The sequence below is a fragment of the Ctenocephalides felis genome, unplaced genomic scaffold, assembly GCF_003426905.1.
Source record: "Ctenocephalides felis isolate EL2017-DRISC unplaced genomic scaffold, ASM342690v1 CF-g0.4_SCAFFOLD_03572, whole genome shotgun sequence".
NCBI lineage: Eukaryota > Metazoa > Arthropoda > Insecta > Siphonaptera > Pulicidae > Ctenocephalides > Ctenocephalides felis.
The window spans coordinates 29,319,140-29,346,456 of NW_020539726.1; the positions used below are offsets into that span (position 1 = coordinate 29,319,140).

A 27,317-nucleotide genomic window follows, 5' to 3' on the forward strand; every position below is an offset into this window, starting at 1 on the left:
GTGTTCAAAAAGTTGTATAATTGTGTCTAAAACTATCACGTGTTTTCTATTTTTTTTTTTTTTTTGAGTTGCTTGTAACGACTGAGTACTTATACTCCCGGTATTCCCCAAAAAAACAATTACCAATACTTTGACTTACTAAAGTTTCAATTACCAATTACCAATTACCAATTACCAGTGTCCTCTGTCCTTCATCCTTTACCCTTTTGTTTACAAAATGTCACTGACCGGGTCGTCATTAGTCGTTATCTTGTTTGTGGTGGCAGCTTCCTGCATGGACAATTTACAAGTTGCTTATCAATGGAAACAGCTGGATTTTGATTATTCGAACGAAAGTGATAGACAAGCTGCGATCGATTCGAAAGAATTCATACCAGAAAATAATATACCTGTCGGTTTGGAAGTGTTCGGTGATAGGTTATTCATCACGGTGCCGAGATGGAAGCCTGGAGTTCCGGCATCTCTCAACTACGTCAAACTATCAGGTGGGTGGTAATTGATTGATTTTTATTTATTTATTTATTTATTTTATTTATTTATTTTATTTATTTATTTATTCATAAGCAGGCCGTAATCAATATTAATAGACATTATTTCTGATTTATTTTATATATAGTTGTTTTTGCTATTTTTACGATTTACTTGGTATAACGATAGAGTACTTGGTCTTAATGAGCATACTAAACCATTAAAATCTTACGGAATTGATAAAAATCATTGATTTTTGAAAATTTTCTTTTAGAAAATACTCCGAATTAACGTGTTCGTTCGTTTTCAATTATGTGTAACAAATCCACAATAAGTTATTGGGGTACAGTTTGTTATAGATAAGATGTATTCTATTTATCTTCTAGTAGTTATTAGTTGTTTTTTTTCAAAGATCGACATATATTAGGTCCTTGTGTCATAATTTTTGTCCAATATAAAGTGAATCTCGTTAAACATTTTGAATGCAAATACACAATCGATTGTTGATATATGTCGCATTTCAATTCAATTATAAAAATAAATTGCAAAAAATAATTTAAATTATATGAAACAATGCGTATGATGATGAATGGACTTATATAGTTGAAAAAAATCTGAATTAAATTTTTGTATTTTTAGTCGTTTCAAGGATTTTAGTTCTAACTCATGCATTATTAGAGCATGGAATATACATAATTTATTATAAAATAATCTGTATAATTTCTTATAATTTGTAATTTTATATTTAAATGCTTGATCTTGCGGATAACCGATTTTTTTCAAAAATCATGTTTTGTAAATATATTTTTATCATAATTTTTACATAACTTGATATAAATAGAATAATAGGATGTTAATTTCATAATAAAATCATTTGTTTATTTTTTAACAACAGAGCCCATGTATATTCTGGGCTTTGTTGTTTTTAATACATAGCTGGATTTAGCAAAAACCATAGAAATAAAGTGGCATTTTGCCTTAAGGCAAGAAGCAATAATTTCTCGATTTGTAATGAATGAAAATATTTAACTGAATCAATACAAAATAAATTTAGCACTTTTCAAAATTGCGATGATGAAAATTTGAATTTTTATTCAAAACCTGGTTTTGATTTTCAATAACGGTCTTGAGAAACATTCTAAAATATTGTAGGCCTACGAAAATTGGTTCATTTATGAAAACTCATCCAAATTTGCAATATTTGGCTTCGTCAAAATTCCGAAATTTTATCGTCACAATTTACAAATTATGTAATATTATGGATATTTTTTCATGATTAAGTCAAGTATTTTAATTGATCATATTTTGTAAAAATTTTGCAACTTGGCTTAAGGCAAAATATGCTTACATCTAACTTATTTCTTTTATTTGTGTTAAAATTCTACTATTTAATAAAAATTTCAGTCTTGCATTCGAATTGCTTGTATTATTCAAATAATAAATTATTTTTGTATTTTAATTATCCGTATTAGTTTTGTAATTTAATATTTTATTTTTATATAAACCAAGATCTGCAAAAATGATGATGAAAATATATTCATAATATCAAACACGATTTTTGGCAAAAAAATCGGTGTGTCGCGAGTTCAAGCAATTAATTAACGATATTTCGTAAGAAACGATATAGATTATTTTATAATAAAATATATAGGTTCCATACACTAAACAAGCATATAAATTCGAGCAAAATTTATTGAAACGACCAAAAACACAGAAATTTTTATTCAGAATAATTTTTTTTTGCAAAAACATTTGTTACGACTTGTTGTATACATAATCAAGTTCTTTTACCATTTTGATTTTTGTTTCATGTATATTATATCATTTTTTGTAATTTATTTTTTGATTGAATTTTATTTTTCATTATATTCAACAGCTTGTTTTGATAATATAATATTTTTTTCTCAATTATAATTGCTAATTACTGGTTATAAGCATAATTTAAAATTACATATGTGAGTCTAAAGATCATGGAATAAGAATTTCTATGTTAATGAAGAAAAATCGTGTGCTCAGAAACCATATAAACATTTAATTATGCTTATTAGTGTTTATTCTAACCTGAAGCTAATAACACAAAAAGATCTTATGGTAAATGGTAAATGCATTATTGTGTTTGAGAAACAGGTGTTAATTTTTCTGATTGTTTTTGTCAGACATAAACGGTGTATTTATATAAACCGCTTGGTGACCTTTCATTGTTTTACTATTTTAACTTTTTGGGCCAAAAAAAAATTATCATACATCTTTTGTTTGAAGAACTCATCTAACATACAAAGTGATAAAAATTCAATCGAATTTACAGATTCAAACATGAAAAAAATCCATAAATTCGTCAATTTTATTTACATTACTTCATCTACTAAATATGAATTTATTTTATCATGCAAGCATATCTATCATGAAGATACAAGAAATAAATAAAAGAAGTCCTCACATGTTTTTGTCATTTTTATTTATATTACGCATACAAAATTAACTTCATTTTTTAATTTTTTTGTTTAATCATATGTTTTACAATTATCCTTAGTGGATATCTAACAAATATAAAAAATAGATGTCAATGTGTAGAAGTTGCCAGTAAATAAAAAATAAAATTATTTTTATACAAATGTTTCTAAAAAAAATTGATTGAAATGGATGAAATTAATTTTTTCTATTTAGCAGATTTTTTCTATCTGGAGGATTTTTTTTAAAAGTCTTTTACAACGGCCAAAAAGTTTTTGAGCTTCTTGATTCAGATGGGATTTCAGTTTTTCTGTTTTATTTTATTAATTTCGGTGTAAGGGATAGTTTGAGATAAATCTTGCCATAAATCCTATATATTTTTTGCAAATTTTAAAATAATAAACATTATTATGCAACTTTTTGTTTCCAAGTACCATATTTAGAAAATACACTATTTTTTTTACCAAAAGTGCGATTTTTTGGAAACACTGACAATGAATTAGTTTTTGTAAAGATCAGTCAACAATTGCAAGAAATACATTGTTTCTCTGAAGTTATTATTTATTACTACTACCATTTTTATTATTTTGTATATTATTTATAATATTTATAACATCTTCTATTTGTATTTTGCACATCTCAGCATAAAAACTGATGGAATATAATCGGATGGAATCTAATTAGATAAAATGTTAAGTTGTTAAAAATTGATAGTTTATTTGGTACTTGTTTGTTGTTCATATCATAAAAATGTTACTTGTTTGAATGTTAAGTTAATAATTCTAATTGAATTGAATATTGAATTAAAATTCAAGGAATCTAATTTCTTAGAAAAAAGGATTAATTATTTACATTATAGAATCCGAAATATATAAAGAAGTATATATATTTATTCCATGATTTTTTTCGGTCGATGAATAATATTAAAATTCTTCAAAGAGTGACGATAGTCATCTGATATTTAAAACAAATACTTCCCGCAAATATTTATTTCTAAGCAAAAATTTATGTTCATTATTTAAAAATTTTCGCGGAAAACATAAATTGTGCCTTCAATTTTTAGCTAATAAGATGAAATTTTAGTCTAATTTGTATATAATATATGCTTAGGTTCAAGAAGTAAAATATAGTTGGAACATTTTTCAATTTTGCTAAATAACCCATATCTTGTATCCGGATATCTTTCCACTCTGTAATTGACGAATATAATCGTCATGATCTCGATTCGGACGACACAGTTAAGTGGTTAATCAAGAACAAGGAAGAATCATTAATATATAATTTCAATTACATAAATATGAGCACTGTTTCAGAAAATTAAAAATTGCACAACCTAATAGGTAATTATTACATTGCCTCGGCGGCTGTTGAATATTGCAAACATTTCGTGCCAAAAAGACGCAATGATCCGGTAATTCGCCGACTGGCCAATATAAAATAAATAATAATATATGCTAATCACAGTAGATGCAACAGACCGTTATGGATACGATATATATATATATATATATATATATATATATATCTGCTTCAAATACTTCGACTTCGACTTGGACTTAGAAATTTAATCCGAACGAGAATATTAATTAGTACATCTGATATTATGTCACGCATCAAAAGTTCGATGATCGTATGTGGAATCGTGTACACTTTAATGATTGCATCAATTTGTATTTAAATTCTATTAGATATTTCGATATTTTATGTAATATTAGCATTTGCAAGCGAATGAGATGTGAATAAAAATTTAATGCGAGAATATATTGTATAATGCACTTTGGTATGGTTATCAAATCGACTTTCGAATGTAAATATTGTAATAGCTCAATAATTAATTAAAAACATATTAAAGGGCACAACTAGTGTGAATTTTTCAAAAAATCGAATTTTCAATTTTTCCATATTTCGATAGGTTATACCTTTAAAAATAACATACAAAAATTTTAAATCGGTATCTTAAATAGTTTTTGAGTTACAGCCATTTAAAGAGTATATATCAATATAGTATATATAGTATAATGATCATTTTATCTTTAAACGCGTTTTTCTCGAAACAGCATTTTCCGAATTTGCTGCAGCGATTACTCAAAAACAAATGATCCGATAACTATCAAATTTTTTTTACATGTTCTATATATAGTTCTCCGTAAAATGAACTATCGATTTTTGATCGGATCAAAAATCTAATTTTGGCAGTCCAAAGACGACCAAAATTTTGGGTAAAATTCGACTTTTTTTAAAAGACGCTGCAATTTAATAAATTTTTGATTTTTTTATGGTAGTTCATTTTACAGGCAATGTTACATAGTTTAACGAGAATTTTTATTTAAAATTCATCGACGATAACTTAAAAATATTTAATTTTTTTCTTCAAAAATTTGACTATGTATTCTTAAAACATGTATAAATATATTCCTAAAATTGAATTGATTGATAAAGTAGTTTTTTAACATTAATTCCCGAAAATCACCTTTTTTTAGGCGGTTACACTAGTTGTGCCTCTTAAGAAAATTAACTGCTTTATCATCCTCAGTTGAACCTTATATTCACTGCATAACAAGGAAATTGTTCTTGCTTTTATAGGAACTATAAGAACACTAAAAGTATAAACAACAATAATATATTTCCGCGAATATTCCAATCTCAGAGCATTATGAAATTGTAAACAAAAATTTCCTGAAATATCATCTTCATAGTCAAAAATTTATAACACTGTTTACGTTTTTCGCGAAAAATGTTTATTATCTAACATTAAAAAATTTTGCTTACTAATAAATATATTGCAAGAAGTATTTGTTTTGAATAGCAGATGACTATCGTCATTGTTTGAAGAATTTTAATATTATTCATAGAATATATATATATATATATATATATATATATATATGTATGTGTATATGTATATGTATATGTTTACATATATGCTGTTTCTTAAATATTTTTCTATGACAAGCGTTCATATTTTATTTATTTCACCAACTTTCTTTCATCAATAAATTAGTTACTTCCTTTATAATGTATTAATTTATGAAATATTCACTTTTCTTAATTTAGTCTTTTATATTATAATTCTTATTAGTCTATATCAAGATTTGTAAATGATTGATAAATACGACCAGGCATAATATTTTTAATGTAAATGTGGCCCATAAGTTAAAAAGATAGTATAATAAGACAGTGTTCTCTTTTCAAAATTTACTATATGTAATTACCCCTTTTTATTACATTTTTTTCTTGAATGACTAACCAATCGTCAAGCAAAATTTGTATATGAAAAACAGAAAAATACAAAAAAGATATATTACACTGCTCTGTGGCATCATACAAAAACTGTCACGATAATTATTTATATTTAGACTTTTAACCTAACCATATTGCAGAAAATAAAGTTAGATACTATTTTAAAATTTTAAATGTATGTTTTTCAGCAAATTCACTTAAAAGTCCTAAAACACATGCACAACAATATTATTTTTACAACAGGCACGTTTTCGTCAAAATGTGGCACCGAACTGTTTGTAGATTGTTTTTAAATCAGTACCTAATGGTATGAGTTAAATGTATAAGATTCAATTCTCATTAAGTATATTATATCCACATTCTTGGAAATTCATGCAACTTGCCTTAAGGTAAAAGGCCACTTACAACTGCTGTATTCTATAGTCATGGCCTCAAAATATTCTAAATTACACATTTCAGGACATTATTTTTTCAAAATGTTTAAATGAAATAGCAAATAGTCACTGTTTTATACGAGACACTCACCAATACAGAAATTTCTGCTATTTCTGCATGACGAGTATATTCGTTAATCACAGTTAAGTAGTTAAGGGGGTGTCCATTAATCACAGAGGCCTTTTCGGGGTTAACAAAAAAGCACGAAATATCACGAATATTTGAATTTTTAGAAACAATCCAAACAGTTAAAAAAAAATTAAAGTTCACGATTTTTTCTCCTAACTAAAAATGCACGTGATTTTGTTTTGGGTAAGGAGGTATTCAAAAATGTCTACAAAAATGGTCACGTAATTAATGCCCCCCCCCCCCTAAATTGCAGTCTGTCTATACAAAAATGAAACATTAAGTAGTTTTAAAGTTCTCCAAGGAGTGAGTCTTTTTTTCTATTGATTACAAATTTATTTCAAAAACGTTTAGCAAACTCTGCAAAGCCCATACAAATTTCTAATTCTGTATTTCACAATAGATCTAAGCTAGCAGCGACATAAATATAAATATTTTACAATCTTAACAGTATACACCATATGCAAGTCTTTCGCATGTGTCGTCGTCTTGTCCATCAGAATGAGAAGTTTACAATTTGTGTTCCGCACAAACGTTACATAACAAACGAGTTTTATAATTGTATATTATTGTATAAGAACATCTATTATGTACACGAATACGGTTGCTAATACGCAAATCCGACACTGATAAGAAGATATGTCAATTTGCACGATTTACCATTTGAATGGAGATGTTATTGGAAATGAGATAATATATAGTGTGGCATTTGAAAATTTTAATGAAGAATAAAAAATAGAATTTATTTTAATTTACACTCATAGGGTCAGAATTTTCTGTGGGTTAGTGGTTAGAGCTATGGGCTTGTATTCAAGGTTTAATATCCGCCTCGGACAGCCTGATGTCAAGCAGTAGTGAAGTCGGTACTTGGGAATATAGATAGTACTATACTTCTAGGTGAAAATAGCTCTTACCGGTTATTGCTCCACCACTAAAAAGCTCATTAGTATTACTGAAATTTTACTTATGACTTCATCACTTAATAGGACAACCGTTTGGGTTGCAACCTATAAGAGATATACGTCGTTTAAGAAGTTAGTACTATAGATTATAGGATTTGTAACAGAAATGTATTTGATGTGAAATACAAATTTTATTTTTGTGATTGTAAACAATTGAGAAAACAATATTTATCTTTTATAGTATAAGTGATAAGAGCATTGTCCATGCAACCACAAGCTTCCAAGTTCAATTGGCCTTCTGGATAACCCGATATCAAGCTGCTTTTCTTTGAAAATATAGATCACATTGCTGCAACGAATTAAAAATATGATTACAAATAACAATACATATTTTGCAACAAATAAAAATGACAATTATTAGATTGTCTTCTGTAACAGAGATTTTAAATTTAACTTAATTACAACTGCATATAAACATATAGTTACTTCTGACTACTGTTTCTATATATAAATATTTAGTTGATAAAAAAATGTATTTAGTATAAACATAGATTTTCTTCCAGAAATTGAAAATTAATTAAATTTTAAATTTAATATTCATTAACTGTTTGAATCATTAATTTGTCATTACACATAAATGTAATACAGAATGCAATTTACCAAAAATTCTTAGAAATTACATATTTACGGTATTTGTAATCATAAAATTACAAAATAATTGGCGAGTTTTTATACGAATTTTGGAATGTAATGACACGTATGAATAAAAATTTATACATTTTGATTACTAATATATTGCTATTTCGAGTATTTCAACTGCTTTAAAAACAATTTTACATCAAATACAAATATAGATAATATGTAAGTATATATATATATATATATATATATATATATATATATATACATATACACATATCAAATCATAGTCATATAAAGTTAGTGTCGCGATGTTAGACCTGAATCTTCTCCTAAACTACTGAACCGATTTTAAATTTTATTGGCTCACCGTGTGCATTTATATCCAACTCTAGGTTATAGATATAGTTAAAAATCTCAGTTTATATTCAAAATATTAAAATTTTAGAAATTTTAATTAAATTTGACAATTATGAATTTTAAGAAAACCATATACTGTGTAATGATAGTTGTCAATGTTTTGGGAAACTTTAAGATAAATCGATTCAGTTTTCGGTTTGAATTGTAATTACTATTATTTTTATATTATTTTAATTATATTTTTCTTGATGTATATTAGTCATAGTCATTTGACTCTGATAAATAAAATGTAATAAAAGGGCAACCAATGGGTTACCTTGAAATACTACAGATAGATATACATACAATTAGACTTTTATATGAATATTGCAGAAATATTTATTTTATTTCATATGAAATAATAATGGTGATACAAACAATAGGTCAAAGGCAAGTAATTAAAATTTGTATACATTAATTGTAGAAAAGCTCCTCATTATCATTATGTACTTAAAATGAAGAACAGTAATTAGTCACTGATAATTAACGTCATTTCAGAAATGCAATTAGTAAAATGCCTCTCAAGGTCTATATGAAAATAAATTAACCGGGTCAATACTTACTTTGTTTTCAAAGGAATTGTACGTCAAAAGGTGTTAATCGGTTTAAACTGATTTTAGAACAAAAATGGGCCAAAAATAACAATTGATATAGCGCTCCTGAATCCGATAAAATGGGTTTATTTATTTAATTCCTTCTCAAAAATCTTGTACTGTTATACAATAGGTACTAATGAAGACACTAATATGTAAATGCAAATTCTTGATATCAATTCTTAACTACAATGGTTCGCATGTGTTCAAGTTCAGTTAGATTAAATCCGATAGATAAAGTGAGTAATCGCTCACATTATATCAAATCGTCATTTAAATACAAAGCTATCTCGGATCTTCTCCTCTATAATACTATCTCAGAGTTAGAGTTGAGACTTTAGACCCAACAACATGTGTGCAAAAGTAAGTATTCGCATATGCGAAAAACCATTTCGAACGAGCAACATCTGCGGACGGAATAATAGGAATATAAAATCTAATTAAAGGAAACTTATTTGCAACATGTGGGAAATGGAATAGTTTCTTGTTTTACAAAATTGGGAATATCATTTTTTGTACTTTTATGTATAATACATAATAATAAATGGTAGTTTGCCCGAAGGCAGGTCCATGGTGTAAGAGCCACCACAACTAAATGATTCCTTTACCCTTCATCGTCTAGAATTCTCATTATCACTATTTCGCCCCTTACTATTTTTACACATTTTTTATGTATTTTTAACTTCCGTAGGGTAAGTTATAGTAATCGCAAAAAAATCGAAAATGAAATTTTTTATATATCTTTACGTTTCAAAGGTTTCTGAATATTTTGGCATACCTTAGAAAAAATTGATGTATGTGTGTGTGTGCGGATACATATTTTTGTCGACGATTTTGGGAACACCGATCAACCAATTTAAATAATTCAAAAGAAATTCGATTCGTATTAATAAGGAGACGAGCTGATTAGTTTTTGACAGAGGCAGGTCTAGGTTCAAAAAGTTCCTAAAACGGTCAGTTTTTTAGAGAACGGGTCGTCCGATTTTAATAATTCAGAAAGCATTTTACTTGTATTGACAAGATAACTGATTTAAAAATAAGTTAAAAAATGTCATTTGGCGGTCAAAAATGTTTTTTGGGCATATGTACATAAAATTATAAGTTATTTTATATAGATTTTAATAATGTGTACACATTTTGTGTAGTTTTTTTTGGGTTCTGTACCAAGATTTTTAAGTACGGTACGGGAAGTTCCAGCAATTTGCCTTAAGGCACAATGCCATGCACTACATTAGTTCTTTCCAAATGTTCATGTTTCCTGATTCTGCGCTTCGGCTTTTAGTTCCCTGTATTTTCTCTTCTCGCGTAAATTGTCAATCATCTGCATTCTTCTTCTTCCCATTTCCTTCAGGCTCTTTATTTTACGTATTATATAATACATATTATATATTATACATATTATATATATATAATACCATATTTATTTTCTCATTTTATATATATATATATATTTAATATATATATATATACTTCTTTTCATCTACGATGTCTTTTTCAGAAGTCATCCCAAAAGTTGTCCTGTCTAATGAAATAAATGTAAATTTAAAATAATGTGGATTAGCACTAGCTAGTACCAAGTTCGATCCCAATCTCGGGTCAGCTTGATATCAAGCAGCATGATATTAATTTTTTACATGAGATTTTTGGCATCTAATATAGTCTCAAGACCATTAGGTATACTTATTCGATATATAGTATAATACACATAAGAAAGAAGAGTGGTTGACCGCTGGGTTGCCTTTTCGAGAAAAACAGAAGGTTAAAATGTATGACAACAAACATATAATAATCTAATCGCTGTTTGATATGCTCAAAAGACATATAAATCAACTCGTTTTTTTTAAATTGTAAATTGAATTAGTTTGTATATATTATTTTTTATACGATAGGGGGGCGTCCAATAATCTTATAATCATTTTTTTAAGGATTTTTGGACTTCCCCTCCCCCTTGGCGATACGTCGTGATATTTGAATTATCCCCCCTCCCCCACCAAACATCACGTGTATTTTTAGTTATGTAAAATATTGCAAACAACCTTTTCGAATTTACGAAAAAACGTATTTTTTTTCAAAATCTAGGTAAAAAATTAAATACATGTGATATCTTACTAGACCCCTCACTCTAAATCCCCTTTTTCTGTCAAACCCCCCCTCCCCCTAAAAGCTTCACAAGATTAATGGACGCCCCTTAAGATGAATAAAAAATTGTCAGTAGCAAGTAAATGTAAAACAACATCGAAATTCATATATAAAATATTTTTTTAAACTTTAACGGTTTAAACTTTGAAATGTTCTGAAGATAATACTAAAAAAATTCATTTGTGTCATCTAAAATGGATGTATTGACTTATATATATTAATTTACGAGTATAACGGAACATGACGGTTGTAACTATTATGTCTACTTTACAATAAACTATTCTCATAAAATACAATTTTATTGTCTTGATCGAACTACTACATAATTTGAAGTAATTTATCTTTGGTTTTGAAAAGTAGTTTAAGCAAAAGATGCTCAAAAGATAGTTGGCATTCAAAATTGATCAGATTTTAAATTTGGGTCTTCATAGAAGCAAAATCAGTAGCTCACTCAAATTTTAATTTATATTTGAGAAGTGAATATATTTCAAAATACATTTCCTAATTATTCACCATATACACTATTCTCGTAAAATCCAATTTAATTGTTCTGAACTAATTACTATATAATTTGAAGTAATTCCTTTTCGATTTTAAGAGTACTTTGAGCAAAAGATGACCCAAAGATCATTCGCATTAAAAAATGATCAGATTTATATTTGGAACTTCATAGTTGCTAAATCAGTATTTTAATTTATATTTCAGTAGTGTACATTTTCTAAATATTTACCACCTGGACCTTGCTCTCCTGAATTCAAAACTTTGTTTAGATTTCAAATTCCTATTTGATTTACATAACTTGCTACCATCAAACAAATATGTTTATATTATATAATTAATATTAATATTCAAAATATTCTAATCATAAATTATGGCACTTAATTATTCAAAATAAACGAACATTAGTGTAACAGTAAATCAAGATATATTTTTGCATAACAACTGCGTAATGGCGAATAAGGTGTTATTAATATTGAATTTATCCATCTGGGATAAATATTTTACGAAATGAAATTTTTATGATTTATAAAAGATTTTTATGAATAATATGTAGATTTAAGCATATGACGTGCAAGGTGGATAATTTTATGACTTCAATATTTTAAAATAGAACGTCTGATTAATATATCTAGAGCACCTTCAAATTTAGTTAAAATATATTTAATTCCTGTTTTTTCACTTGCAAATGATTTTACAAGTTTTCACATAAATACTAAAACTAAAAAAAAATTATTCACTTAATAGTGAAACTTAGTCTTATGATTCTAGAGATCCTGGAATAAAGAGGTCACATAATAATTAAAAAATTCGGGATTTGTTTTTAATTTTGTACTAGAATTACTATTTATCTGGTGCTAAGAATTTTCTTTATCATCTATAATTTGCAAGAAAAAAAATACATCTATAAAATGCTCAGAAAAAATGCAAGAAAAATTAGTTTTTTATTACAGTGAATGTCACAAGTAGATAGAAAAAACTGATTCTGCCTCGAAGCTATTTAATAAATAATGTTATGTTACGGCACTTGTATTAATAACATGTCGTTAAATCAAATGATATGATATTTAATTATATAGTCTAGCATTCTTATAAGAAACACGTGAAATTAATCTCAATTTAATCGATATTGATTGATACCAAGAGGTAATTCAGTTCAAGGCATTGGTCGTTAATTTATAATTTTTATATAACTTGTATTTTTTGCTTGTACTCTATACTGTTGTACAAGGATCTATAACGCCTATAAAATGTAATGGTATAAAATATAAAATGTAACATTGACTTAAATCAACTCGATTATCATATTTTCAATATTTTTATACAAACAGAAATGAAGTGTGAAACAATCGCACTTAACTGTATTATATTTTTTTATATTGTGCTTTCGTGATTAATTTTTCTATAAAAATTCAATAGCAAGTTGCATGCACGTACAAACTATACACTACATATATATCATTTTGTTTCTATATAATGTAGGTCTTCAATTCAATTATGGTCTCGTGTCTATATAATGGATGGCAATACATAAATTATAAGTCATTAGCTCACAGATAATTGCAGATAACATGAAATTGAAGGAAAATAGACCAAATCGGTAAATTGCGATAAATGTAAAGTACAATACCTACGTACAATGCTCGTGTTGGAAATAAATTAATTTTTAATGGTACATACCATTTATCAGCTGACATGCATCTAATTTGTACATAATTTTATTATCGCATAAATGCTCTAACTTTTAGTAAAAGAAAGTGAATAGGTAGATATTTAAACAAAATAAGATAGATAGACGGGTATACAGGTAAACATGTAAACAGGTAGAAAGTAGAAAAAAGAAAAGTAGACAGTTGGAGAGGTAGATAGGTACAAAAGTAGAAATTAAAAATGTAGGCAGGTGGACAGGTTGACAGGTAGTCAGGTAAATTATATATAAATAAAAAAATATGGGTTAAATCGTTTATTTACACATATCGGAAAGTTCATACAACTTGCCATATATCAAAATTCTGCTTACAACTAATTTTAATTTTACTTACACAATTTCACAATTTAACTACTAAATTTTACTCTATAAATTTTTTTATATTAGAGACTTTGTAATTAAGTAAATGAAATAAACAAGATATTACTAACTTCCGGTAGGGTAAGTTATTGTAATCGCGAAAAAATCGAAAATGAAAATTTTTATATATCTTTACGTTTCAGAGGTTTCTGAACATTTTGGCATACCTTAGAAAAAATTGATGTATGCGCGTGTGTGTGTGCGTGTATGTGAGTGTGCGGATACAAATTTTCGTCGACGGTTTTGGGAACACGGATGAAGCGATTTGAATAATTCAAAAATTCGATTCCGATCTGAATAATTCAAAAAACATTTTACTTGTATTAATAAGATGAAGAACTGATCAAATTTTCATAAGGGCAGGTCTAGCGGTTTCGGAGATCTAGTAAGAAAAAAAACATTTGGCAGTCAAAAATGATTATTGGACATATGCATATCAAATTATCAGATATTTTATAGAGAATTTAACAATAAGTATAATTGTTTTTTACATTCCTATGTGTTACCAATGTTTATCCGTTAGAAGGCGACGCGGCGCTTACGCGCTTTGATATTTCGTCTCTATGCAGTTAAAGCAGTACGATTGCATTGAAAAAAATTTCAAAATTTCCAAAATATTTCAAAATAAATTTTTCTTCAAAGTATTTTTTTTTCAAAAAAAGTAAATTTTTGTCAAAAATGTATAGTTTCTCAAAAATCTATTTTTTTCAGAGTAAATTTTTTTCAAAAATGTTAATCTTTTTAAAAAAAAATATTTTTTGGGGCGGGAAGTTCCTGCAATTTGCCTTAAGGCACGATGCCATACACACCACTAGTTTAATTTTATAATAATCATAACCTATAACATTATGAATTATTATTTTTGTGGGCTACGAATATTTATATTTTTAGGATACCAAAAACTAAATCGTGAGAGAAGCTCATGATTCAGATTCCAAACATAATAAATAACTGTACTTGATTTATGTTAGAATTTGATATGATTAATTATATTAGGCTTCCAGAATTTATTTCACATACGGTTTAATGAGTTTATTGTTCGTGTGTGTATCATAAAACAAATCATAATAAATATCAGAATAATTAAACGGAACTGGTTATAAAAGTACAAATGTACCGAATTAAAATACTTACGGTTTGGGAATAAGATAAAACATATTTTAAATAAAAAAAATATATATGATTATTAAAACATCTCGTTTTTGACATTCTTAATGTTAATTTAACTTCGTTTTTAAATGTTTTTCATATAAATATTTAATACATAAATTTGAAAATGCCTTCTCAGGTTTCTTTTTTCTGAATATTAAATTCACTTCTCTACGCATTTTTTGAGTACATATATACATATATATATATATATATATATATATATATATATAACTATTTGTATACTATGGATAATAATATAATTTTTTACATTTTCATTGTACTAATAATACTAATTATATGTATTTAGTCTGTTGCATTTTGCTAGTAAAAAACTGAACAATGATTAAACATCTAGTTCATACAAAATGCAGTAACAAGAAACGATTATATGGTCTAGTTACTAATTTAACTTCTTTATATAGTTTAACACGTTAATAGCCACGATAATTTCAGACAAATTTTCATATGGTTCATGGTATTTTATTTGATAATTTAGTTAAAAATGTTAAATCAAAGGAACTTATGAACCGATTCTGCCGCATAACAGACAAATATTATGGCAAGACTATCTTATGAAGAACTTTCCATACTAATTCTCTTTCTATATATTGACAAAAGCCATGTGGTTGCTTTGCAGTCAGGCGTTTTTCTCAGGTTGTCAGGTAGGAAAGCTAACCTAGAAACCGCACAAACTTAAAAAAACGATCTTAGAATGCAGGGTCTTTCTGACTCAGCTTCATAACATACGAGTGATGTTGCAGTTTAGGTTTAAAACGCCTGAATGCACAGCTAATACATGACATTTTAACCGTATTCAGTATGATTCAGTAGCATAAATGTATGGAAGTTGGAGCGTAGAATGGCCTTGCCATAACATTGGTCTTCTGTGCATCAGAATCGGCCTATTAATGTACCAAAAGAAAAGAGCTTATTGACTAAATTTCTGGAAAACACTATTTTTTATGTTACATATATGACTAATATGGCCCTATATTAAAACTTTTCTCCAATATATTACATTGTTTATGTAGAACTTCTGAGCATCGGACACATGTGACTCAAATGGCGATTAACGTGTTAAAATTAGTTTTATCAACTTTTTTATTGATCTGTTTTCTTAGTAAACTTGTAATCAATATTTGTATTATAAATCAATTCATTCTGATTTTCAAAAAAAAAAATGGATGTGATAGTGTCTTATTATAGGAATGGAATTTTAAAATTATAAAATTGTGTTCTGAGAATACTATTTCATTTATTGTGTTGTTTTTAAAAATTTAAAGAAGTAAACTATATCATTCCTGAAAATAAATATTAACATTGTCAGTTTATAATCACAATTATTATTTATCATCGAGTTAGCAATGAATTAAAAATAACTTTTATAACTACTTTATCGGACAAGAAAATCACAAGTTATGGAAAACCCGATCTATTATAGCAAAAATAATGGATAAATACATAGTTATTGAGCGGATATCTTTACTTTTTTCAAGGATTTTTCAAACATTTATTGGATGTTACGTAATTTGTTCCTTGCAAATAACATCATCAAAGGTCATTTTTTAAATTATTCCTGGTAGTATAGTTAACGGTTTAATAAATGGTAACTAGATTAATATTGTAATGATGTCACTTCATCAATTTATCTAATTTTGGAGCCATACGAAATGGAATTCATCAGCAAATATTAATTTGTCCAATAGTCAATTTTATCTTTCAGTTATGTTTATTTCATACATAGTAGTCTGAAATCCTAATCAATGTACCTAGTATAATAGAATTTCAAAATTCTGGTGAAATGATTAAAGTTTGTTAAAAGCTGAAAACATTACAATTTTTATTCAATCAATTCACGAATTTTAAATCCTAAGGAGATGTTTATATTTTTACGAGATTGTTGTTCTAGTATTATTCCTTTCAAGTTACTGTTCTACTTCGTTTGACAATAAATTGGAAAAAATATGTGTGTATATACATTAGGGTGGCTCTTAATATGGATGTTTTTCAGATTTCCTTGCTCCCAGGGGCTCAAATGCTTCAAAATTGTTAAACAAAAATTCTCTGAAAGTTTTAGCTCTTAATATTAACTTTAAGATAGTCCGCACTCGATTCAAAGTTACTTATTTCTTCTTCTGAAGTAAATACTCATTTTACATCATATATCAAAATATTGTTCTAATTTTTTATTTATGGTCAAAATAAACAAATACAATGTTATTCTCAAAATTTTGATTCACTTGTCGCTAAGTTATAAAATTCTAAAAAGCAAATGGAATTTTACCCATGATATTACCATAGAAACTTTGGTTGGAGTGCGGACTATCTTAAAGTTGATATTAAGATCTAAAACTTTTAGAGAATTTTTTTATTAATTTGGATGCATTTGAGCCCCTGGTAGCAAAAAAATCGAAAATATCCATATCAAGGATCACCCAAATATACATGTAAACTAAAATTTGAACCTTGGTTGACGTTTTCTTAAATAATTTACAATATTCGAAAACTGAAACACCAAACCTTTGTATTTTTTCAAAATGTAACTGTATTTTTTTAAATATTGACTCATTCTGAAATACAATACTATAAAATAATGCATAACATTCAGTAACTATATTTATTATATCTTTTTAATTTCTATTTTTTTTCTTATTCATAAATTTTGCAAGTTTCTCTTCTTGGTTTATAACGGCTAAGGTTACTCGGGTTAGTTTTGCTATAGAAAACAAAAGTTATGAGAAATCATCGTTACTTTCTTGCAACGGGACAAAGATATTATTCATCAGACTTTTATATACATAATAACATAAATTAATATATTTGTACTATAAGTTGTTTTCTTTTGAATAGATCTCTACATATACTTTGACATAAATTATGTTTTTTTTTTTATATCTCTTCTTGTGAATATTCACAGGTGCTTGAAATTACTCAAATTTCCATAACTCTTGACAAAGATCAACATTGCAAAATTATATTAATTGCTTTGTTATATTTCTTATTATAGCTTTTTTGCAATTTGCAGTTACAAATATATACATATGTTTGTAATAAATAAAGTTTTCATAACTTTTAATAACGTTCAAAATTTGCTAAATTATTTCAACTATTTTTCTTGAAAGTAAGAGATTTGTCAAAGACAAAGTCAAAGACAAAAAATCATGTTAAACTTATATATTTGTGTAGTAATAATCTGGTTCTCTACTAACTCTACTTCCTCATTTAATTTTGTATTTGTTTATTTCAAATTTAGTATGTTCAACAGTTCAAGTCGTTATGACTTGTCAAATTTAAATATGTTGAAAAAGTTACATCTACTTTTGTTTAAGGTTGTACTTAAATATTTAAAAAAACAAGGACACAAATGTTGACAATTCACCAGTTTTAGCATTGATTTTTTTGTATAACATTCACTTATAGTACAAATCTTTATTGCTCCCATTCACCAATTGATAGTGACCAATTATATATTATTTTAATAATGATTTAGTAACATAATTTTTATGAGTTATTAAAACACAATAATTTTGAAATAAAACGTTTTTAGACGGGACCATCAGTCAATGAATGTATGTTAATTTTAATTACATGAAGTTTTTCAAACACAATTGGCCCTACGTGTGAACCTTATGCGCACTCTTTTTTTTATTTTTCTAAATATATACTTGTATTTATAAATACTGTGTATCAGTCAGACAAATTTTCAGGTGTAAGAAATCACAGAAAATATTTTAACAATTCGTGTAGTAGTTCGTTCTCTAATCTATTCAAAAATTATTTTAAATAAATAATGAACACATTCACATATTTATATTATACTAATTTAAATACATCTATAAACTCACATACACATATATGCACATGCAGATTTAGAAGAATAATAATGATATCAAATTTTACCTGTATAAAAATGAAGTTTTTTCAAAATTCAGGATATGTTTATTAGAAGAAAAAAAAATTGTAATTAATACAATTAGATGTAATTCTGCCTGTCTAGTTAAAATATGGCTCTCACTCTTACTTATATTGACTTTAGTTTTCACTTTTCACTTTTCACTTTCACTTGCAGTATATTTTTAATATAATGAAAAACTATAAAAATAACAATTAGCATGATTATTGTTCAAATACTAAATTATAAATATTTTGTATTCATCATAATTATTTTATTTGCCTAAAATTCCATATATTTTGCTCTAGAGGGCAACCCAATACTAAAGTCATTCTTTTTATATGTGTATCTGATAGTGTTGGCGTATATGTGTTGCAGCAATGCCCACGAAAGGTGATTTTTACTTGAGATTTAATTGGAGATCTCAAGCTGTGTTGCAAATACATCATACTGCTTGATATCGAACTGGCTGAGGTTGAGACTAGTTTGTGCTATCCTACGTTTTCTTACCAATTACACCACTACATGCTCAATTATTTATAGTGTATAAATTTTTGTAGCTTTATATATGCAAACCAATCTTTCTTTAAGATCACATTGACTTCAAGTTGATAAGCACATGATTTCTTACTACACCTCTTCCTCCCCCACGTGATATTTCGTGATTTTTTGCTAAAGCCCTCTCCCCTCTTCTTAAAAACCTTACGTGATTAATAGAAGCCCCCAATCTTGAGATTTGAAGTAATTTTATAGTATGCTTAAAATATTTGTAAACTATTTGTTGGCATTTGTAAAATTTCTGAAAAATATTATGTGTGTAAGTGTTCTGCTTTTTGACGAGTGAAAAAAGAGTGTGCGTAAGGTTCACACGCGATTGAAGTAAAACTTATTTGCTACTGTACAAAATGGCATTAAAGTAAAAATAAAATACATCATATAACCATTTTGAATAATGTTTATTAGTAATATGGCATCACTCGTGATGCACACATTTATTATTGTCAATCAATACACATTTATATAATGATCAATTATATCTTTATAATAGCATTAAAAATATGTATAATATTTAAAAACAATAATGTAATTAAAGTCATACTTCAAATATGACATGATCGGTTTGTCATTGTAATTAGCATTTAGAAATGAACCTTCATGAAGTAATTGCTGATTTAAATTCTATAATATTTGTTCACACAGTGATTATGTTAAACAACGCCTGAACAAATATTGTTTTCGCAACTTTACTCATCATTTAATTGTGTTTGAAGAACTTCATGTAATTAAAAATAACATACATTCATTGACTGATGGTATTTTTTTACTTTTTCGCTGGCGATATAATCTCATTCTTTAAACAGCTGTAATATCTGTAAAAAATTTTCATTTCAATAACTTCAAAGATTTATAGAAACTACGAATAATATAGAAATTATTTCAATAAACTTATGTTTCATACACGCCGCAATGCTGCATTTGTTTTATTATTTTCATTATAATTATTTACGGGGTACAGGCTAAAATATTTCTCTGATTCAGGCATTTTTCATTAAATCATGATTTATACTACGATGTAACTTTAAAACATTTATTCATCTATGCCGATTTCCTTCTTGATATCGGTACGCATACAACGACAGTTCTCTATTCATATACGCGACGACTAATCACAATAGACCCGTATAGAATGACGAATCATTGGCACTCGACTCTTATCTTATCTGCTGTAACGCACTTCCGTTGCATTTGTTCGGATTTACATCCTAGTCGCGCCTCAGTAACATATTATTAGAATTTTAGATTCACTTTATAGAGCAACATATAGAATTTTAGATCATTTTGCCACTTATGGCGAATATATCTGAAAATATGGTTCGAAAAACTACTGTACTGTCTAATAATATACCATGTAGTTCCTAGTTTTGTTTTCTAGAGTATTTTCCAAAAACAGTATGTATTCTGGTTTCAATAATCTTGAGAAATATCTCATGATTAGCATCGATGTTGATAATTCTCTCACTGGGTCAATAATATGAAAGGGACTTGGTAACTGTCGTGGTATGTGCGTGCAATATTCTCGCTCTCGAGCCATGCTAACAAAAGTGCCAAGCGTGCCGCATGACTCAACCTTGGCCTAAAGAACCTGTTTGAATAGTAGTACTCATACTCATATATATATTGTCCCTCCATGCACGATTTATGGCACACGACATTTCAATAACCATAAACGACCAATGATAAGGAAAATATGAATTATTTAGATTTACGTGATACAGAACATTTCATACAAATTGCTGTAAAAGCCTCGGTCTTGCATCCAAAAGGGTTCGAGTTCAACTCTTGCGCTAGGTGTAACCTGATATCAAACAGTAGTTATATCTTGAAGAGATATTAATTATTGGATATCTCCTGATATGTAAAAACTAACACTTTTTAATATTTCATTTCAAATTATAACTTACGTGGTTGAGTGTTGATATTTTTAATCTGTACTTGTTGGCAGTTCAATCATAATAAGAGTTGATTTATAAAAGTTTTATGTTAATGTTGAATTTGATACTAAACTTACAAACTTAAAACTACAAACTTATTGTAATATGAGATTTGATAAAATAAGATGTTGAAATACACAATAGTTCTCAACGATCTCTATTAACTTGAAAATATAGACCCAAATATTTTGGTTTCAAAAGATCTTAGGCCTCACAACCTATTGCAACAATGCCTTTCATAGTGAAAAATTAGATAGGGAACTTAGAAGTTCATTATGATGATCTTCAATTTTTAGGATATATCACCTGTTGGTAACACCTTTTACGAATGGAATGTCCAAATCATCATCAACTATGTGATTTAGAATATACCAGAGAGCATCAATATTAGTTTTGAGAGTTCTAAATCGTAGTATCTGCATTAGTACAATATTGGACTTACTGGCACATCCCCAAAGTTCAATTCCATACGGTCATATGGGCTTAGGAATAGTTCTATACTGAAGGATTTTATTGTCAAGAGATAGTTTGGATCTACTATCAAGAAACCAATAAAGTTCAGACATTTTGATTTTGGCAAGCTTGGTTTACTGAATTTTTTATTTAATGTGAGGAAAAAGCGCTTTCCATATGCATAGCAATTAGGTATTCGAAATATATTTGTAAAATTTAATGTAGTTTGAAATATAGTTGCCTGGAAATAGAACTTATTGCATGACAGTTTTGAACGAAAACTATTTTCTCTATAGATGTCAATATTATTCATGCACATAGTATCGTATTAAATTAATTAATAGACCTTGTTCGAATATGGTTCAATGAGTATTTCATGCCGTAAATGTCAAGCTCACGGACTCGTATGGACAGGGTCGTTAGTTCCAATCCTGCTCTGCACAACCTGACATTGGGCAGTAGCGATGTCAATTTTCATCTGAAAAATATTATCGATTGAAAACAGTATATTTTCGTGTAAAACGGCAATGAGAAATCTCTCACACTATTTTGACTTGCCTTAGTGCAATGCTATTTATTATTAATTGTTCCAATGAACTAAAACCCAGATGTCTATACACCAGACTTATGTAAAAATAGAGCTTGTGGAACAACATGGTGCAAATTATGAGTTATATTTTTTTACATTTATTATATTCTGCTTTATATTTTATATTGTTTACCTTTCCCGAATAGTGTATTAGGATACTATATAGTGGGCATCATATGAGATTAAAAAAAATTAAAAATCTCAGAAAGATATTAAGGTACAATAACTGATAATCATTATAATATTGACTCTTTATTTATAACTACCTTGATTCATTATTTGTGATACCGAGTGTTCTTGTTGGGAATTTATTTTTCAGGACACTTTCGAATATTACTGCCAAATTTGCCAAATTTTATTGATCGTTATGGAAAAATAACACACTCATACACACACAATATGTATTAATACATTATTAAGAATTTAAAACATTAGTACTTCAATCCCAATATTAATTTAATTGTAATTCAACCCTTTTGCTACAGCTATGTTTTCCACAGAAGTGACACATTTCTGCGGATCTATAAAAATATGTAAAAGTTTAAAAAATTACACTTCTAAAATTGATAACAAATTAGAATCTTCAATAATATAACTCAGAGTGATATATCTTAAAGTAAAAGTCGGCACAGTGGATGTCGCCTATAGACAAAAGCTCGTGAAACATCGAAAAGTATAAACGTTATTTATAAGTATGTACTCTAGCTTTTGTACCATTATAACAATTTATAATTGCTCTTTTAAAAAACTAAAAATCACGTTAACAAATTAAAATCTCCAATAATTTAACTCAAGACATATATATCTTGAAATAAAACATATGACATATGATTGACATTTAATCAATCCGCGATTGTCAGCAACGCTCGTTCAGCAAGTGACGTCACAGTCCCTTGTTATCTTTATACACTTTATACAATGAAAAACATAATAGGACTAGCCGTCCATGTGTATAGAACACATTAAGCGTTTTTAAAAGAATACAAGTTCTAAAACTCGGCAAATAAAAATGATAGAGCTCGAAAAATGTCAAAAAGTACAAAACGTTATTTATAAGTATAAGTATTAGCAGTTGTAATAATTATTGAAATTAAAAAAAAAAAAAAATAAATAAGTATAATTATGTACTCTCACTTTTGTACCATTATAACAATTTATGATTACACTTCTAAAAAACTATACCAAATGACGATACCAAATCAAAATCTCCAATAATTTATCTCAAGACATATATATCTTGAGGCAAAAGTCTACACCCTGAATGTCGTCTATAGACGACACTCGTACACGCAGGTTCTCAAGCGGATGTCGCTTACAGCTAGTAACGAAAGATAAATCGTGTTCTATCGGTGTTATAAAAATAATAAAAAATTCGTAAAACACTAAAAAGTAAATGAAGTTATTCTATTTGTAGAAACCTTAATAATTTTTACCATTACGATAACTTCTTATTTTTTCGCTATCAAATTATAATTTCGTACTATTCTTTCACCTTTTAATGTCTGTCTCTTCTTACTATCTTTTCTATCCTATTTCAGATAATACTACTCAATCACCCAAGCTGATTCCCTACCCGGCCTGGTCTTCTCACAAACTTCTTCCCGACGGCGGCGACGCTCCTGAAATCGTCTCGCCCTTCCGAGTGCGTGCAGACGCCTGCGACCGCCTTTGGGTACTCGATACAGGGGTAGCCGATATCCTTAGCGATAATCCTCGTGTTTTAGCACCTACACAACTTTTAGTATACGATTTGCATAACGATTCTCTTCTAAGACGCTTTACAGTGCCCGCAGACCAAACCAAACGCGATTCATTCTTTGCTAACATAGCAGTGGAAGATTCTAATTGTGAAGATACTTATGCATATGCTGCTGATTTGGGTGCTCCTGGATTAGTGGTTTATTCGTGGAAGACCCAAACTTCGTGGAGAATCAAGCATCATTATTTCCATTCTGATCCTCTGGCTGGGAATTTTACTGTTAACGGTATCAACTTCCAGTGGACTGATGGACTTTTCGGATTGGCTCTGTCTGCTCCCAAAGAAGATGGGTATAGTACTTTGTACTTCCATCCTATGGCGAGTACTAATGAATTCTCAGTGAGCACAGAGTTTTTGAGGAGTGAGGAAATTGCTGAGAAGAATTTCCACGAGTTCAAACTGTTGGGAAGTCGTGGACCAAACGCACAATCCAGCGTACAATTTTTGGACCAAAAAACTGGTGTGCTTTTCTACGCTTTAGTCAATTTAAATGCTGTAGCTTGCTGGAAAACAAACAACACCGCCTACACCATACAATCTCAAGGCAGAGTGTTCATGAGCAATGTTTCCATGGTGTTCCCTAACGATGTAAAAGTTGATGCCAACAGCAACTTATGGATTTTATCTGATCGTCTACCAGCTTTCATGTACTCTGAATTGAACTATGATGATATCAATTTCAGAGTGTTAACTGCTTCTGTTATGGAAGCAACTGCTCATACAGCTTGCGATACTAAACCAAAGGCAATTCCTGAATTGATCGACAAAATTCAAAGCATCATCAAGCCGATCATAAAGGGACAAAAATCATCAGCTGTTATGCCAAAGTTGGAATTCTTCACGATGGCCATGTTGTCGTCAGTGGTTATTTTTATGCTATTTAGAGCGTAGAGTCATATTGGAGCAACTGGTGGATTATTTACTCATTTTGGGAAATAAATAATTATTTCTTTTTTGGTCAACATCTGCGAAAAATGTTGACAGAACTGGCATTATAGTTTAAAATTCGATAAATAAGCAAATGTGCTTTATTCTATTTTATTGTTTTCCGAGGGTCTTTTTTTGCTCAAATTCATCACACGTTTTAAAGAACAGATTTTCTTATTATAGTACACGTTCTTTAAACGTTTTTTTTAATTCTATATTTTTGTGATTTAGATGAAAATATGTTTTTTAACTTATTTTATTGAAGTAACCAGGTTTATTTTCTCTGTGTTATATTTATTTAAGGGGCACAACTAGTGTGAAATTTTCAAAAAATCGAATTTTCAATTTTTCTATATTTTGATAGGTTATACCTTTAAAAATAACATACCAAAATTTCAACCGATATCTTAAATAGTTTTTGAGTCACGGCCATTTAAAGAGTATATATATAGTATATAGTATAACGATCATTTAATCTTTAAACGCGTTTTTCTCGAAACAGCATTTGCCTAATTCGCTGCAGCGATTACTCAAAAAGAAATGATCCGATCACTATCAATTTTTTTCCGCATATTCTATATATAGTTCTCCGTAAAATGAACCATCGATTTTTTAATCGGATCAAAAATCGAATTTTGGCAATCCCAAAACGACCAAAATTTTTGGGTAAAATTCGACTTTTTTTTTATAAAAAACGCTGTCATCTTGTCAATTTTTGATTTTTTTTTATCGTCGTTCATTTTACAGACATATTACCTACTTTAACGAGAATTTTGTTTTTAATTTTATCCACGTAGAAGGCCGGAATCACTGCAGCAGTGAAGGGCCTTTTTTGTCGCGCCGTTGGAGGTCTACGATAACTTAAAAAATATTTAATTTTTTTCTTCAAAAATTTTACTATGTATTCTTAAAACATGTACAAATATATCCCTAAAATTTTGAAATGATTGATAAAGTAGTTTTTTTAATATAAATTTCCAAAAATCACTTTTTTTAGGCAGTTACACTAGTTGTGCCCCTTAAATCTTATCTAGAATTCAACCCAGAGGTAAATTTACGAGCTGCAGTTAGTGGCGCTCCTATAGAGTGCCGCAACAATTAAAATTGAAGTTATTGCAAAGCAGCCGTGTTTGCAATCTATTCATACTGTGTTTAAAAAATTATTATTTACAAAATGGATAAATTTTCCATCAGCAATAATACCAGTAATTAAGTCTTTTGTTGTGCTATTATCATAAACATTTTTAATGGAACAATACGGTGACATATCATTGTGCTGTGGACATTATAATTTCTTCTTGTATTATATTTCAATCTTTAGTTATAAATCTATGTCATGAAAAAAAATTTATACATAAGAAAATTATGGGTATTACAAAAACCCATTTGGGAAGAATACATATAACATGATTATGAATAATGTTTACCAGAAATGTATTTTAATTTTAATTTAAATTATCGATAAGCAATATATTGTAGATTTTTAACATTTCAGTTGCAAAACTATTAATTTATGTAATTTATTGTATTATTTGTATGTTATTGGAGGTAGATTTTATAGTTTTACTACATAGTTCTAACAACATATACAAATTTTGGGTCCAATACTCGGATAAAAGATAAATTCTAATTTACGGCGGCCGACCTTCGTATGAGTTTGTAGTAACAAACTGTTCAAAAGCTATGTATTTGCTATGCTATCAGACGTTTTTGCACATAAACCAAACTTCGCGTATGTGTTATCAAGAGCACATCAGAAAATTGCATTTACGATAAAATTTTTAGGCATTTGTGCATTTTATAGGTAAGGTTTTTACGTGTTGAACGCCTGATCGTACTGCAAATACTAATAATTTTTATTTTATCCGAGAATTGGCCTCAATATGTGGATTTATAAACAAAATTTATTTACACAGAACCGTTATAATTTTTGATTATCACTTTATAAAACTTTTGTAATTTATATGGAAAATTTTCTTTAGCACAAAGTTGCAAAAACATTTTGAACTATAACTCGAACAATGACTTTTTCAGTATACTTTTTTATCTTCAAATAATTTTTCTGAAAAACCTGATTTTTCTGCAATCTACTCTTATA

General features: G+C 28.1%; 1 protein-coding gene across 1 annotated transcript; it reads left to right on the plus strand.

Annotated features, from left to right (window-relative positions):
- The first annotated feature begins 207 nt into the window (after positions 1-207).
- LOC113387680 (protein yellow-like) lies at positions 208-25,200 on the plus strand. The gene is made up of 2 exons (XM_026625040.1): positions 208-485; positions 24,072-25,200. Exons 1-2 carry the CDS (start codon positions 218-220, stop codon positions 25,181-25,183), a joined length of 1,380 nt encoding a protein of 459 aa, XP_026480825.1. The 5' UTR covers positions 208-217; the 3' UTR covers positions 25,184-25,200.
- The last annotated feature ends 2,117 nt before the right edge of the window (positions 25,201-27,317 follow it).